Source organism: Seriola aureovittata, chromosome 15 (assembly GCF_021018895.1).
Source record: "Seriola aureovittata isolate HTS-2021-v1 ecotype China chromosome 15, ASM2101889v1, whole genome shotgun sequence".
Taxonomy (NCBI): domain Eukaryota; kingdom Metazoa; phylum Chordata; class Actinopteri; order Carangiformes; family Carangidae; genus Seriola; species Seriola aureovittata.
This window is the reverse complement of record NC_079378.1, coordinates 24,188,503-24,205,443: the sequence shown is the minus strand read 5'-3', so window position 1 is coordinate 24,205,443 and position 16,941 is coordinate 24,188,503. Positions and strand designations below refer to the sequence as shown.

Sequence of the window (16,941 nt, the reverse complement as noted above, 5' to 3'; positions counted from 1 at the left end):
ATGACATTTCCCACAATGCTCAGGGAGGTTCAGATATCTGTCTGTCCAGGATGAAGATACATGATAAAGTGCTGTTTTTTTAATCTGTTTATTTCGAATGTGTTTCACAGGTAAAAATACACTTCACCAAAACAAAGACACTGTAAAAAATAACACGGTAAAATGAGGTGACCCAGTGTTTTTGGATTAAAAAAAGGCACTAATCGATTTTTCCCACTGGGTTCTGTTTTTCAGTTGTTTTCTCATTAAAAATAAAAAAGGGTCATCTTGTTTTTTTAATGAGGAAAGGCTCAGAGCTTTAGCCTTATATGCTGAGACGCTTGTGCACAGAACAAGAGATGTGCACTGCAGCCTGACTCTATCTATAGCAGCTCATCGCGATCTGTGGCTGTGAGGTTTCAAAGAGTTAGAAGTGGCGATCCATCATTCTGCAACCGGACTCACAAATGAAGGCTGATCAACGTCGTGAGCTCCCGGCAGATTCCCAGTAGCAGCACCAGTTACGATTTGTGATCCATGTAAATGAAAATGGACTCACATCTCAAGTTATTGCTGGGTTTGTGTAGATTTGCAGAGTCACGAGGATTTGGTCCGGTTCCGCCCGTCTGCTTTCCTTCTCAGTAGATATAAGGGAAGATCCTGTAGGGGACGCGCCGACAGTACGTGTCCCACGCCAGTCCGTATTTGGCCCTGCACTGTCTCTCATCACGGGCCTCTCGGTGAATCAGCAACACGGTGAAATATATGACGTAGAAGTACGGCAGCAGATGTGAGAATCCTGAAGAAAAGAGAAACACACATAAAACATAATATCAAAGAAAACTACAAAATATTTACGATTCACTGATGAATTTATGAATTTCAAATGAGCATCAAAACTGAGGGAAACTAACACCTTTCACTAATGAGATCAGTGTTTATGATGTGAATTACATCGAGAGTAAAATCCTCCTCTGCACTTTTTATTCCTGCGCGTCTGGCGACAGTCAGAGCCGCCATATTGTTTTCTGGTTGTCTGTCCGTCCGTCCCGTTCTCCTGGAAACGTTATCTCAAGAACGCCTTGATGGAATTTCTTCAAATTTGGCACAAACATTCATCTGGACTCAAGGATGAACTGATTAGATTTTGGTGGTCAAAGGTCAGAGGTCACGTTTTAATTTCAATCATAATGTTCATTGTGTTGATTCATCTCAGTGGTCATTTTTTGCGGCTCTCGCCTTTCCGTCAGTGTGTCTTTCTGCAGACCACTGTGTGAACACTGTTCCTTTCTCACTGCAGCTTTCATCTGTCTGGGATATGCCAGTTTTTTTTTATATTAGGAGTGCATAATTTAGCAGTTGATGACTTCTGCAGCAGCAATTAAGGCAGAAACAGCTGTACATCTCAATTACGAAGGCAGCTACACAAGTGAGTCACATAAAGTTGAATACCAATGAGCACTATGTGTCAGCTGTAACAAAAGTCTGACAGCCACCATTTTTAGGAAGGATTCATGGGAGCATGAGGCAGTTTACAGGGGAACAAAGACAGATTGTTGCGGCCTTCATTTATTCTGCATCAGTATTAAACACAGTATAATTACGTTGTGAGGACAGGAAGGAAATCTGGGAAAAAAATCACAATGGCTGGAGCTGGTTTGATACAACCACTATGTGTAGAATAAAACAGGTGCTTGATGCTGAAACCTGAAGCCTTTAAACTGTATTTAAATGAATGAACACAACTGAATCTCAACAAAACTGCAGGCACAAGTCAGAGTGAAGTGATATATGTTTCAGCTCCACTGCTTGTGTTTCAGATCATGTCATTAAAAACACCCACAAATCTGTCTATTCTAATGATAAATGTGACTGGATATGATTACTTCACCCACACTTTCTACTAAAACATCTCCGGGCTTGTGTTATGTCAGTGCGGCCTGTCTGCAAAAACAAGCCTCGCAGCGGCTTTTAAGCTGATGCCTTACCACAGGGCAGGGACCACGCCAGCGCCATCAGCAGGTCACCGAGGTAATTGGGATGACGAACGAGACCCCACCAACCGGACACCAGCAGCCGCTTCCCTGTTGCTGTGGCGATGGTCTCCAGCCCTGCGAACAAGTCAAAAATATAATTTGCAAGTCACCTCCACATCTCCCTCGCCACTCTGAGACAAAGAGGAAATTAATTGAATCTCTTCTTTATATGTACAGCGTGAGTTGGGACACGTTATTACAAATCAGATGTAGAAAGAAGCGAATATACGTTCATAGAAAATTAGAAGAAAAACTGACTTGCAACGCTCGGATGTGAAGGGTCTCGTCTGAACTGGTTCTTCTGCGAGTTGGACTTTCTGAAAATATAATATCCAATACCTGATGGCAAAGAGAAAAACGTGAACATCACCATAGTTAAACATGACTCACAACACTTTACAGCTGTCTGAAGAAGAGCTGTCACATGATTACCATTCAGTGCTATTATAGCTGCGGCTCCGAGTGAACTGAGGGCCTGCGGGTGCACGACCAGGAAGGCTGCCTGCAGGCCGTATGTGAAGGGGACCCAGGCCAAGTCTCCAAAGACCAGCATGAAGCCAAAACCATCATGCACAATGTCCATGGTTGTCAGAACAGCCTCCTGTTATGACACAGTGGAGCATGAAATTAACTCAAATAATAATAGTTAAAAGTACAAAGACAGAAGGTTAAAATCTCTGGAGCTGTATTCGGTGTCCTCACCTCGTTCCACAGAGCGTCTGCCACGTACAGCAGCTGGAAACTGTTGATCAGTATCATGGCGAGGGAGGGGGAACCTCGAAGCTCCACCTCTTTCATCAGCATGCCGAGGTTTATGACCACCTGAGAGGAAGTGATGATCACTGGTCAGGTTAGTTTTGTTTCACCTGCACATCCCAACTACCGTCAGACGAACTCATCCAGTGATGAAGTGAGTCAGAACTACACACAGTTGATTAAGCATCTAATCACTGCAGCTCTAGTGGTCACCTGTGTTTTTTTTTCTTTGCAAAGTGACACATATACCAGGTGACCATATAGAGGTCCATATGTTGGGATCATGAAAACTCTGTCTGTTTACATCGCTGCATTGTGAAATCTTGTTTTTCATTGTGTTTGAATGAAGACTACAAGGGCGACACGATGCTTCTGGAAAAGTCATACCACCAGAATAGATGATAAATGTAAATGATAAATCGAACTAGACTATAAACATTTCAAGAACTTTCAATAACAGGCCTGTGACTCAAACTGTGCTCTTCTACATGACGTTGATTTGATTTAAGATCCAAGAAATCCTGTTTGGAGTCATGATCATAATTTCCATGCAAACCATTAAATAAAATTTGGGGCTCTAAAAAACCTTTAAAATGATGATTATTTGGAAGATTAGCAGCATCTGTAAGATGCTGAATGTTAAAAGTAAATTGTTTTAACATGCAACAGGAAATGAAAATCTCCCACACACTGTCTGTGGCCAGTTGGTGGAAGCTTTTTCTGTCCTCTCCTACGCTCATGGCTTTAAAGCTTTCAGATGTGCAAAGGTTTTACTGTTTACACTGTAAATACAGAGAAACAAAAAACACTTAAAATAAAGGACTCATTACATTTCCCAGCATGACTCAGTCCTTTCAGTCTATCTTGTCTTTTGTGACTAGTGAAGATAAGGAGAGACTTTTGTTTTAATTCTTACTTGTGACTCTCACCGGAGAAATCTATTTTCTGTCTCACTTGGTCTGATGACTCAGACACAGATGACGATGTTCACCCCGGTCCTCCAACAAATCTCTCACTGTGTCAGGTCATCAGGGAGAAAAGTTTCTGATTCTGTGTCAAATTGTAGTGGACGGTCAGGGTGAGCAACATCGCCACCTGTTGGTCTTCCTCTCTCATACCAGTGTTAATTAATGTTTGCAACACAATGTCTCTATCTTAATTATTCAGACCTAAAAGTTACAAAAGTATTTTGTTTTACACAGTTCACTCTAAATGTTGCAACAGATTTAGATATATATGAATATATATATATATATATATATGTTCTACTGCACCGTGAGAAAAATGAACGCTGTGGCCACATGTTCTGTGTAAAATGTAAATGTGTTGGAAGAAGCTCTTGGTGTTTGGACGATGACAGTTCATCAGTGTCTGGATTTTCAATTGATCAGTTCAATCCTGCAGGTCAACTCACCCAGCCAATCAGACCCGGTCTGAGCTCGCAGAAATATTTGAGGTCAAAGTTTCCGATCCGAGGATTTAACTCCCGTCCGATGAAGAAGTCATAGAGGGGATTTCCTGAACAAAACAGAGGGATGAATTTTTAAAAAAGCAACCCTCTTACTTTGTCTAGCGGCACATAATGTGAATAAAAAGTGAAGAGGGAATTAATATCAACTCTTATCAGGTGTCATGTCACTGAGTTTGTCCCCTAAACTAACAATCCATTAATCATCAATTAGCTAAAACCTATTCAGTCAAACTGTTGAGCCCAGAGGTGCTTTGAGCTAAATGCTAACAGCCTCACAATAACGATGCTAACATGCTAACATGATGTTTGGCCAGTGAAATGTTTACCATGTTCACCACCATTTGTTTAGCGTGTTATCATGTTAACATTTGCTAATTATCACTAAACTGTCAAACATCATTGGCTTTGAAGGAACTTGGTTATAAAACAAAAGAAGCTGTCCTAGCATGGCTAAAAATGCTAAACACCTTGTTACCATCTATCTGCGTAACCAATGGATTCATTTATTTTGCCTTCTCTGTCCTATAGTCTGTGTAAATCATGCACGCGTCTATTTTACATGTCAAATTATTTTATTTCATGGTAACTGACTTGAAAAAAAAGTTTCTTTTATGCCTTCTCGCCGGCGACAGCCAGAGCAGCAGCCATATTGTTTTCAGGTTGACAGTCCGTCCGTCCCATTTTTGTGGACAGGATATCTCATTAACACCCTGACAAAACTTCGTCAAATTTGGCACAAACATTCACTTTGACTCAAGGCTGAACTGATTAGATTTTGGTGGTCAGAGTTCAAGGGAATCCCTTCACATTTCCACTGGTATTCAAGGATGAACACAAAACACTTTATAGCCATTACTCAAGACTTAACAAGACAATTGTGACAAAATATCACACAAATGTTTCATATTTTATATGACTAAACAGGGATATAACCTGAAACTTGTCTGAGCGGCGGAGGCGGACAACCATGAGGAGATGAGAGACAGACAAACGCGAGGCACCAACATCTAGTTTTCTATTTTTTTTAAGTTTGACATCATGGCACTGCAAAAAAAACGCTTGGCTCACTTGAAAGAGAGTGTTCACTTTATGCCTGATGCCTGCAGGCTGCAGTGGAGCTTGGCTGGTAGATAGTCCCCCATGGGAATACCAAAATCCTCCACAAACAATAAAGCAGCCCTACAGATGCACGCTACATGACCAGTAGCTTTATTTAAACAGTAGTTTAGGGGGGATTCTTCCTTTAATGATGAAGCTCAACTCTCACCTGTGTTGCCCCCCAAAGCGAGAGCATGGGAAGGCGCCCAAAAAGAGCGGATGTAGAGGTAGACGGAGAGCAGGAATGACACTGCTATTGCACACACTGCCAGAGGCAACAGCAGCTCAAACAGATACCCAAGAGGAGCCCCGAGCCCCAGCAACAACATCAGCAGCACACCGCTGATGCACAGGCCATGAAAACCTGAGAGAGAGAAACAAACAAAACTAAACGCTGTAGCCTGGGGCACAGAGATATGTAGACTGACAGAGGCTGGTATTAAAAACAACAGGTAAAAGTTGGAAAGTGGGATTTCAGATTGTGTAACTAAAGTAAACTTTAGCTCAAGGTCAGAGTGGGCAGAGAGACAAGGTTAAACTAAAAAATAATAAGAAGAATCTCCCTCAAAATAAAATGTAACAGTGAAGCTTTAAAAATGCAAACACAGCATTTACATTCAAAATGTGTGTAATACACAAACATAACTTAAATATTACAGCTATTATAATATTACTTTACAGCACTAATTTACTATATAAACCATGTCACACTTAAGTTATGACTAACTTTAAAACTGTTCCTTTAACACATCGTTAAATCCTAAATATATATATATATATATATATATATATATATATATATATATATTTACATATTTATAAAAAAAAAATGAAGAAGAAAAAGAAACGCAAACATGTGATGTGTTGTAACTCATGTTTCTACTAATCAATACCATTAAACCCAATCATACCATTTATGGGATACTTGAGGCGTGTTCCATCCCTCAGCACTAATCCTTCAGACACCTGCAGACAAATGTACTCATCTTAAATCTCAACACACTGATTGCACCCTGCATATATATTGACAACTGGAAGACGCAGAAGGTCAGTCAGAGCTTATTTCATTTTTCCCATTGGGGAATAATAAAGTCTTATCTAATCAAAGATCAACAAAAACAACACTGTACAACTCATGTGCAGCTTTGTGCTTATATGTATATTGCATGTCATTGTGCTAAGGTGTGGTGACGTATATTACATTTTTAGCATGTCAAAAGCAAATATAATCATGTGTTTGAAGCAGCAGTCAGAGGCAAATTCACAGCGCCATTATCTTGTAGTTGAAGTTGTGGTCACAGTGTTCAGCGGTTTAATAACTAATTTTGTTACTTTTTTAATTACAATTTGCTTGAAATAATCAATTTAAAGAACAATTACATGACATTATATGATCATATAATATAATTCAATAATATCTAGCCCTGAACCAGACTGATGAACGTACCTTTCCTACTGGCGTCAAATAGAGGAGGGCGTGCAGACCGATCCATCCCAGCAGAAGCACGGGGGCCAGAGGCTCCCACAGCTGATCAGCGGAGGGGAGGGGAGGAGGCCACTGGAGAACAGAGGCCTCAGGGGATCGACTCACACAGATCAGGAACAGCACCGTCAACGGAAGAAAGATGGGAATACATACGGCACCTGGGACACCAATACAGATTCAAGTGAGACGGCAGAGCAGCAGCTAGAGGCACAGAAGATGTAACCTGAGTAACTGAGCATCACATGGAATAATGGAGCAAATCTGGCCAGTCAGACGATTATATCAGATTAATATCACAAATGTATGTTAACTGTGAGTAATTAAAGAATCTCAAACAACTGTGCAGTTAGATCATCTGTCTTCATGGCTGCAACAAAACTCCTGCTTCAGTTCAGTATCGTCAGATCAGTCAGAGCTAAACTGTGATGATGATTCAAGGAATACAACAGGAAACAAAACACAACCAATATAAACACACACACACACTCTCTCTCTCTCTCTCTCACACACACACACACACACACACACACACACACAGACACACACAGACACACACACACACACACACACACACACACAAACAAGCTCATTTCATTTCATGTCTGCAACTATAAATCTGACTCTGGTGGTGAAGGTGTGATGAAGATTCCTGTTCTTTCTGTGAGAGATTCATATCATCCTTTCATTTTTACAGTGGCAGCAGTTTTATGATCTACCAAGCAATAGACAAATAAATAGATAGATAGATAGATAGATAGATAGATAGATAGATAGATAGATAGATAGATAGATAGATAGATAGATAGATAGATAGATAGATAGATAGCTGACTTTGATGTACTATGCATGTTATGTTATTTCTTACTTGTTGTACTGGAGCAAAACAAGATCTAAATAGGAAATTACAGCAGATATATGAGGCAATTTCTTAAACTAACTAATAAAAGCCATACATTGTTTTTTTTTTTTAACATAATTGTTATTCCACTGTTAAATGCACATTTATCAACAACATCTGCAATTTATTTAATTTTGAATTTAAAATCTGCTCTGAATTTTTATAGTGTATTACATGTAAATTTGTCTGGAAACTTTAGTGCCACTTTTTTTTTTTTTTTTTTTTTTTACAGTGCACCACCTTTTATTTCTTCCTTCCTTTCTTTCTTCCTAAAATCAGTTTTACTCACTAAGAAACACATGAAACTCTTTAAGACGTTTCACCTTCACAGCAGTTTGTACCTGTGGGACAACACAGGGTAAAACAGGACTGTAATAGTCCTGCACGGACCATTTGTAAATATGAGTATGAAGAGGTGACACATGGTACACAGTGCGGTGGTGATGGTAATGAAAAGGCAAAAATCATAAATGTAGAATGAATAAAATGAAAGTGAAGCTTCGAGGCGGCGGCTGGGAAAGACGCCCCGCTGTGACTCACCCAGGGTTCCTCCAAACTCCCTCTCTGTGTCGTGTGAGGATCTGTGTTTGGCTGCTTGACTGTTCGGCCTCATTATTGGTCTCCTGTGAAAAGACAGGCTGATGCAGTTCAGTCAGAATAAAGACATCTGAGGAACAAATAAATACAGGGATTACATGGTGATAAAAAAGACAGAAGTCACACACTCTTCTGATGATGTCGAGTTGTTATTTCAAAAAATGAATGAATCATATCTGACAATTACTATTATTATAATAATCCTCAATTTAATCTGCAGTAAAACGTAATAATTAACCTCTGACTCTTATATATTAACACCCAGTGTTCTTCTTTAAACAGGCTGTAAATGGTTCCAGCGTGACCTCTGACCTCAGAACAGTGTGAGCCTCTTTACAAATGAACATAAATCCTTGATAACAGCAGTGGTGCAAAGTAACTCAGTACGGCCCTGAAGTATTTGTGCTTTATTTACTTATTTCAAATTCATGCTATTATTAACCTTATACACCACTCCACAATTAACACATCTCACAGCTACAGCTAGCAGTGACTGTGATTTGACATATTGTACAAAATATACGATCAGCCATCAGATAATGTGATGCATTATTACAGATTATAGGCCACGCATTCCTACACAGGTATTTCTAAAACTGTACAACTAATAAAGAAGGATGGTGAGTTCAAAGGAGCTTCACTCAGGCGGCTCTATTAAAATGCTTCTTAAACATCAGTGATAATTAACAACCCACATGTAACACATTTAAAACTTTGAAAGGCCTTCTACTAAACTATACTATAATAGCTACATTTGCTTACAATACTTGTGTACTTTTACTTTAACTTTAGTAGAATATAGAAAGGAGGACTTTTACTTGTGGAGTAATTGTACATGATGGTAATTCTACTTTTACTAAGTCAAGATTTGAGTACATTTACCCCTTACAGTCTTCTGTCTGTAAATCTACTATACTATACTATACTGTACTAACAGTACACTGTACTATACTATACTGTATTATACTATACCGTACTAATAATATACTATACTATACTGTACTATACTATACCACATTGTACTATACTATACCGTACTTATACTATACTATACTGTACTATAATATACTATACCACACTGTACTATACTATACCGTACTTATACTATACTATACTGTACTGTACTATACTACACTGTACTATACTATACTATACCGTACTAATGATATACTATACTGTACTATACTATACTATACCACACTGTACTATACTATACCGTACTAATACTATACTATACTGTACTATACTACACTGTACTATACTATACCGTACTGTACTGTAGTATACTATACCGTACTAATACTATACTATACCACACCGTACTGTACTATACCATACTAGTACTATACCACACTGTACTATACTATACCATGCTAATACTATACTATACTATATTATACTACACCGTACTAATACTATACTGTACTGTACTATACTACACCCTACTATACTATACCGTACTGTACTATAGTATACAATACCGTACTAATACTATACTATATTATACTATACTGTACCACACTGTACTGTACTATACCGTATTAATACTATACCGTACTGTACTGTACTATACTACACTATACTGTACTACACTGTACTAATACTATAGTATACTATACTGTACTATACTACACCACACTGTACTATACTATACCGTACTAATACTATACTATACTGTTCTAATACTACACTATACTGTACTAACACTATACTATACCATACTATACCGTACTCTACTATACTATACTACACTATACTGTACTACACTGTACTAATACTACACTCTACTGTACTATTACTATACTATACTGTGCCGTACTATACTATACTATTTACTATGATGTAGAGGCTTCAGACAGCGGGAATCCTACAGAGCAGCTCAGAGACTGCATGTGAAAGAAAGAACATCTCTGCCTTCAAATACTTTAAGTAAACTCTAAAAACATCAATCTGACACAATAAATAAATAAATTGAAATGTTGTTTTCACACAATGTGAAATAATTTACGTTACAAAGTTTGTTGATTTGTAGAGGCTACTGGTATTGTATCATTGCGGCTGCTGTGTTAAATCACCAAGACAAAGTTCAGGTCGCTGTTAGTTCCTGTGTCCACGCTGTGACTCTTGTTATGAAACACCTTTACCTGACGATGCTGAGATGATGTGAGCGCGGGAGACGCGGAGGCTTCGCGGTAAAACAGCGTCTGTAAAGAGTGAAAGGTTGCTTGTCTTGTAGTACAGTTAGTACAGTGTCTTACCGGTGTGTGACACGGAGCTGCAGACGGGACTGTGCATCAGTGCTACTCCTGAACATCCATCCAGCAGCATGCAGAAGGACACGCCCCCGGCCCACGTCTTCCAGCACGGAATCGTCTCTCGGGCCAATCAGATCCCTCCGCGGTCATCAGAAGAGGGTGGAGAGAAGAGGGTCTAGCCAATCAGATGAGCTCGTCAGGTGGCGACAGCCAGCTGTATGCTGCACTGGAGAACGACTGACAGTTGTTGTGAAACACCTGAATGACATTGTTGAAAACTGTTTGTACTGTTGCAGATTAAAGACTCAAACCTGTTTTCAACACTGAGGCTGCAGCTGAAGAAGATATTCTTACTGTGTTTTTACTATGAGACTCTGCTCGTTTGAGTAAAAGAAGAAAAACACGTTTTCAATCTCACATTCATTCACTTTTATTGTGGACAAACAAATTTAAACCATTTTAAACACGTTAATCTGTGTGACACATGCACAGAAAACACAGAGTGGGCCTGAAGGCTCAAACGTCTGCTGTAGTTACTTTAGTGTTAGACATGAAGGATGTAATCAGATGACATCCACACTGCTAATTATTCAGCAAAAGATGCCTGAGAGAATTTATTAATACATGAGATTTCCAACAGACACAACTTTTCTTCTTTAATCATTGATACTCTGTATTCACATTAAACACGCCTCCTTCAAGGGGAACATGTGTTTACAAGTTCAGCTTGAATCATGAATCAAGATTAAACTAGAAGATTAAACCTTACTAGATGTTTTTAATGCTCTTTGTAGGGCCTAGGATGAAATATAGATTATATAGATATTAAGATCAAATGTTTCTGAGCATGTGAACATCACCTTTACAGTAGAGTTTAGACCCTGCAAACCGATTCTCAAATAATCAATAACGTTGACATCATCATTAACTGTGTAACAGAGAGTGTTTGAAGTGGATGTACGGTTCCAGTGTGTGATGTAATTCTGTGGCGAGTGTGGACTATGTGGCCCGTGCTGCACTTTGAGCTTTAACCTCGTTCGCAGATGACTTCGATCACACTCTGCTCCATGGGCGCGGGATCCAGGCAGCGGTGGGCGGAGCTCCCCACTATCTCGTCCAGCAGGAAGTGTACAAGGTTCTCATCGGAGACGAAGCGCCACAGGTACATCTGCAGGTAGTGGCAGTCGACCTGGATCTGCTGCAGCCCGTAGCGGCCAAAGGTGCGCAAGCGGACGCACTCCAGGAAGGTCTTTAAACTGATCTTGATGATTCCCGTCATCACAGAGACCTGGGGGAGCGGAGCGGTGTGAGAGGGATGGATCTCACTGAAGATCATGATCAAGGAACAAAGACCTGATGCTGCACTCACCTTGTTGAACTCCACTGAGCTGAAGATGTCTATCCTCTCAGAAAACAGCTTGTGTATGTTGCTCAGTAGGTTGGTGTCCATGGGAGCACTGCAGGCAGACAAAGGACAAATCACTCGTGTAAACCGACAACGAGCTGATTCTTATGATTAGAGACGGCTCGATAACAATTTGCTCCTCTGCAATGAAAGTGAAGGATGTAATACAGATTAGCTGCATGTGTGTGTTGGTCTGTATTTATCATTGTTTTATCCTGGCATTTTCAGAATGACTCATGACACAAAACGGAGATTGTAAATGTCAATATAATGATCAGTACATGATGCGCCACATTGGCACAAGAAGAGCAACAACATGTTTAATTATCTTGATGCTGAGAGCGCTAATTAAAACTGCCCCACTGTAACTCTGTATTATTTCCTCGTTATCTGTGACACCCTTCATGCAGCCGTCACTAAACACTGTTCGTTGGTGGCTGTCTGCAACACTCAAATTCAACCTTAAAAAAAAAAAGTCTTAAGTCATGCACCTCACACATCAGAGGAACTCACTAACCTGAGTCAAAGTTAAGCCACATGCAAAGGCAACACACACCAGCAACAACAATTAATACATGCAGGACTTCATCGTCCTGAGAGTCTGAATGTTGTAAATAAACCAAACGAAATAAAACTCTTCTGTCTCCTCCCTGCACCGGGTGTGTCTGCAGCTCATCTACCTGGGAGTGTAGCTGGCAGCGTAGCGCGCTTGTTGCCTGGAGCTGCTGTAGACAGAGAAAGTCCTTTTGCTGGAGTCGCTGCTGTGCGCTTTCCTCACACCTTCTTCATACAGAAGTCCCACCTACAGTGAAGCACACGAGGTGATAAGACAGACTGCTCATGCACGGCGATGAGAGCTGGTGATGAGAGCGCCGTGATTGGACTGGAAGACCTATGTGATTATCTAAAGTTTTACCTGCACATCAATGGAGGTGGTGTCCTCTACGACTCTCTTCATCACAGCTCGGACGTTTCGTGGCTCGATGGTGTTGACCCAGTCTCGTGTTTCGACACTCTTCCTTAGCATCTGGGAGATTATCAGGCCCTGAACCTGCAAAAACAAACCACTGAGTTTACAGATCCGTGAGAAAAGTACGAGTATTTTCCTGTCGTGACGTCTCTGTTTTCCCTCAGTGACTGTCGTTGGTGAAAATCTACCTTGACATAATGGTTCAGTAGTTTCTGTGCCGCCTCCCTGGCTTCTGCACATAAACTTGTGACGGGTGTTACAGGACTGTGGTGCTGAGAAGGTACAAAAACAAGAAGAGCTGTAGTTAGACGACAGGGAAATCAGTTACTAAAGGAGTGAACTATATTCATTTTAAGGGGTTTTTAAAAAATACATTCAAAAACAATATTCTCCATTGACAGTGTGACAAACCATATTCACCTGCACAAGGAACTGTTCATCTGTGAGCGTGAGTATGTAGGAGATAGTCGAGGTTTCATAGTCCAAGCAGAGGCGAGACAGCAGCAACAGAAGGGCCGGGGGGGTCGACCCTCCTTTGTCTCCAGCGCTCTCACAGAACTGGCGAGAAGACTGACACACAAACTTTATGAAGCTCACCACCAGACTCTCCCGTACTCCCTGACTGCAGAACTCACCCTGCCAGGAGAAGACAGACAGAAAGGACGGTCACTGTCACTGCGCAGAAACAAAACAGGAAGTCACAAATTAAACCATTACTTCACCCCACTAAAATAATCTGTGTTCAGTTGTGCTTTTACCCACTGGTCGAGTTCTCGCTCTTATGGAGCAGAAAATTATTTTTTGATGCAATCTGGTAAATTACTGTCAAATAAAGTGAGAAACTGTTCACCTTGAAGTACGGCTTGTTGGAGAACGTGATGTCCTTAGCTGTGAAGAGATGCACTGATGCCAGCACTGACTTAATCTGATTGAGGATGGAGGCCGACAGGGAGGAGAGCAGCTCTGGCAGGCTGGTCGGAGCATCTCTACCAGAGGCCGCCCCCCCCAGATGAGCTCCGCCTCCAGCCACTGAAGCACCAGCCACAGAGAGCCGAGGCGTGGCCAAGGCCTGCCTCACGTCTGTCAAACTGTCCATGTAGAAGCTCTGCAGAGCAGACAGGTACTGCTTGACTCGCTCTGTCGCTGCCCGTACCACAATCTCAGTGCCTTTGTTTGGCACGGCAGAGCCTGGCAGCAGTTTGGCCACAGCCTGAAGTCTGCGGTGGAAGCGGTCGAGTGCACGGACCAGGAGGGAGTTATCTCCGACCCCTTTCTCCTCTTGTATTCTCCGCTCCACAAGCGAGAAATACCGAGCTGCCAGGTCGTCCACAAAGACGTGCAGCTTGCCATTTGCCATCTGTGGGATGTTTTTGGTCGCTAGCTCTCCTGTCTGAGCATGATTGATAAAAAGTTCCTGATAGGATGTAATTACCAAACATAAGCTGCTGACAAATTCATTGCAGCCTCTGTCAATGAATTCCAGGATGTCAGTGTTTGAGGTGGGGGAAGGTAGAGTGCTCGTTTTAGGGGAGTTATCGGTCGGAGATCCAGCACCTGCGGTCGACAACGGCCTGCGTGCAGAAGCATCTTTCACAGCTGAGGCAGACGGGTACGGTCTTATCTCTGCTTCCAGACCCTGGAGGTCCGACTCAAGTCGAGATCGCGCATGGCTCAGGAATTTATCACAGAGCTCCTCCGCTGGCTCATCCAGCTGCAGCAGCAGCTCCACACACTCTGATAAATCTTTGGCGCTCGACCCTCCATCCCTGTGCGCACAAGAAAACAGGTGGAAAGAGTTGGTCCAAGGAAAATTTTGAAATTATACAGGAAAAGATGTTCTTTAAAAAATTCAAAATGCAAAAAGGATTTTGCACAAGCAAGTAGAACATATATTGATGTCTGTGCCTTAGTGGCATCAGTATACAGACAATATGGAAAATTATAAAGAAAAAAGGAGCAAAAAAGATGGTTTTGTGCCCATATTCCCTTCAAAGCATTATTTAAACATTATCATTATTTCTGATTAAATCAGAGCACACTTATGGCAACAGTCTGAAAGAACAAAATAAATATTTCTCATTTTATTGATCTTTATTTCTGTGGTTTAGAAAATGTGCATGCACACTTGTCAGTCACATTTCTTTCTGGCAGTGAACATGACTCTTTAGCGTCATGCTCCCTCTCACTTGAATACAGATTCAGAAATTCCCACCTGAACTTCTGCCGAAGCTCCTGCGCCAGCTTGTCCATGATGGCGTGACAGTCGTCCTGAATTCCCTTGAAGGAGGGCAGGTGGCTGTACTGCTGCAGCACACAGCGGGCGCGGCGGTGGGAGCTCACGGCCTGAGCGTAGGCCTGCAGCTCCAGACACTTATTCAACCGAGCAGGCAGTTCAAACAGAAACTGCAGCTTCCTTAAGAGAGTGTGAACCCCTGTAGTGAAACATAACATCACAAAAAATGTTAAAATAACCATCGTGAAGCCCCGCCCACCACCACCACCAGGTGTGACCCAACAGAAGAAGCTCCAGTTCATGTCTCACCTGAGAGTTTTGTGATCTGTGCGTGCTGGTCTTGAAGAGTTCCACTGATAGAAGCACTGAACTCTGTGATTGCCGCCATGTTAGCAGACAGACAGTCCATTTCATCCTCCATCTTTTTGAAGTCATTCTTCATCTTTCTGATGGTGTCTGGAAAAGCACAGAAGGGTGGCTTAAGTATGTGGGTTTGCACATTTCAACGACAGTGCGTGAGATGTCACCTCACCTGTAGCAGATATGAACTTGTTGTAGTTTTCATACACCAGCGTCTGCATGTCACTGTCCAAAGAGCGGATCTGCTTGACCATGCAGGTCTCCTGGTCCATCAGCTCCGTAAGAGAGCACTCTCTTCTCAGCTGCAAGTGGACACAAGACACACAACTCACAGTCAGACTTAAAAGGAGGAGAGGTCAAATAAGGTAAGTAGAGCTTTAACCACAACAATGTCAAATCAATAACGTTTGCACTTGCACTTCCTTGAAATGTAAAATCAGCTGAGTGAGCACTGGTTTAATGAAAACTGAATTTTATTCCCACTGAGTTTTGTGTTTCCTCTGGAATCACAACTGTCTACATTGATTTATTGATCTTAATTTATATTCAAATTTCTCTCATTTAACAGCACAGATGTTAATAGGGCTGTAGTCTTCGCAGGCCCATGTCACACTGATACTGACTCAGCTGTAACAACGCACAGTGCAGCAGGTCAGGATGTGAGTAATGAGACACAGTACACAGGTGACATGACAGCAGGGTCCCTCACCTTGTTGAGGTAGAGCTCGGGGTCAAAATGAGGCCCGTTGATGTCGCAGGGATCCAGGGACTCCATCTCCTCCGCGGCCTTTCCTTCCTTGTTCATCCCGTAGTAGAGCTTCAGCATGCCGTGCACCCTCCGCCTCCTGCTGGGGTCACAGTCCTCCGACACCGCCACCGTGCCGTCCGCCTCACCGTCCATACCGAACTCCGGCCAGCTGAGAAATACAGGGATAAAGCGACGATAAACAAAGACGACAGGCGTCCAGCTGGCAGGAGACAGCTCTCCACTGCCGCCCGCACTCGGTAACCTCTTGCTCAGAAGTGACTGATGTCCGTGTAGCTAAACTGTCTGCCGATATCAACGCAGATTTACAGATTCATTAGTTAGAAAATGTCATATTTCCCCCAATACACAAGCAACTGGCTCGAAAACGTAACTGTTTCCGGGTGTGTAGCCTATCCGGTGTCACGTCGCCAAAGAGTACGGGCAGTCAAGAGAATACCCGGCCGCTAATGTGAGGAATGTTTTAGTTTTGGTCCGGAAGTGCACTACTGCGCATGTCATAGAATATACTACAGCAGTAAACTGAACCAAAGATAAAATTAATTTCCTAAATAAATATTTCTGTTTTGTTTGCAGATACTAAGAGCTGATGATTTTTCAAATAAAATAATTCAAACAAAATGAAAACAAA

General features: G+C 41.7%; 2 protein-coding genes across 4 annotated transcripts; both read right to left on the bottom strand.

Moving 5' to 3' along the window:
* Positions 1–72: 72 nt before the first annotated feature.
* tm7sf2 (transmembrane 7 superfamily member 2) lies at positions 73–10,743 on the bottom strand. 3 transcript variants are annotated; one of them, XM_056398418.1, is made up of 11 exons: positions 10,580–10,743; positions 8,265–8,347; positions 6,788–6,984; positions 6,252–6,306; positions 5,510–5,704; positions 4,186–4,289; positions 2,718–2,837; positions 2,448–2,616; positions 2,274–2,354; positions 1,968–2,090; positions 73–778 (listed from the first exon to the last, which is right to left on the bottom strand). In XM_056398418.1, exons 1-11 carry the CDS (start codon positions 10,633–10,635, stop codon positions 618–620), a joined length of 1,344 nt encoding a protein of 447 aa, XP_056254393.1. In that variant the 5' UTR covers positions 10,636–10,743; the 3' UTR covers positions 73–617. The 3 variants fall into 3 exon arrangements, with proteins under 3 accessions (XP_056254393.1, XP_056254395.1, XP_056254394.1); XM_056398420.1 differs by having other exon boundaries at positions 8,265–8,391; positions 10,466–10,687; XM_056398419.1 differs by having other exon boundaries at positions 10,466–10,686.
* Positions 10,744–10,990: 247 nt separating this feature from the next.
* Positions 10,991–16,711, bottom strand: vps51 (VPS51 subunit of GARP complex). Its single transcript, XM_056398328.1, has 11 exons — positions 16,254–16,711; positions 15,717–15,846; positions 15,494–15,640; positions 15,164–15,383; positions 13,802–14,717; positions 13,372–13,587; positions 13,140–13,223; positions 12,898–13,032; positions 12,662–12,783; positions 11,946–12,033; positions 10,991–11,864 (listed from the first exon to the last, which is right to left on the bottom strand). Exons 1-11 carry the CDS (start codon positions 16,443–16,445, stop codon positions 11,604–11,606), a joined length of 2,511 nt encoding a protein of 836 aa, XP_056254303.1. The 5' UTR covers positions 16,446–16,711; the 3' UTR covers positions 10,991–11,603.
* Positions 16,712–16,941: the final 230 nt, after the last annotated feature.

Coding starts and splice junctions, on each gene's coding strand:
- tm7sf2 (XM_056398418.1), bottom strand. CDS start 10,635: ATGTTCAGGAGTAGCACTGATGCACAGTCCCGTCTGCAGCTCCGTGTC. Junction 8,348..10,579: donor CAGCTCCGTGTCACACACCG/GTAAGACACTGT, acceptor GTCTTTTCACAG/GAGACCAATAATGAGGCCGA. Junction 4,290..5,509: donor CGCTTTGGGGGGCAACACAG/GTGAGAGTTGAG, acceptor TGTTTTGTTCAG/GAAATCCCCTCTATGACTTC.
- vps51 (XM_056398328.1), bottom strand. CDS start 16,445: ATGGACGGTGAGGCGGACGGCACGGTGGCGGTGTCGGAGGACTGTGAC. Junction 15,847..16,253: donor CCGAGCTCTACCTCAACAAG/GTGAGGGACCCT, acceptor GTCCACTTGCAG/CTGAGAAGAGAGTGCTCTCT. Junction 13,033..13,139: donor TACTGAACCATTATGTCAAG/GTAGATTTTCAC, acceptor TTGTTTTTGCAG/GTTCAGGGCCTGATAATCTC.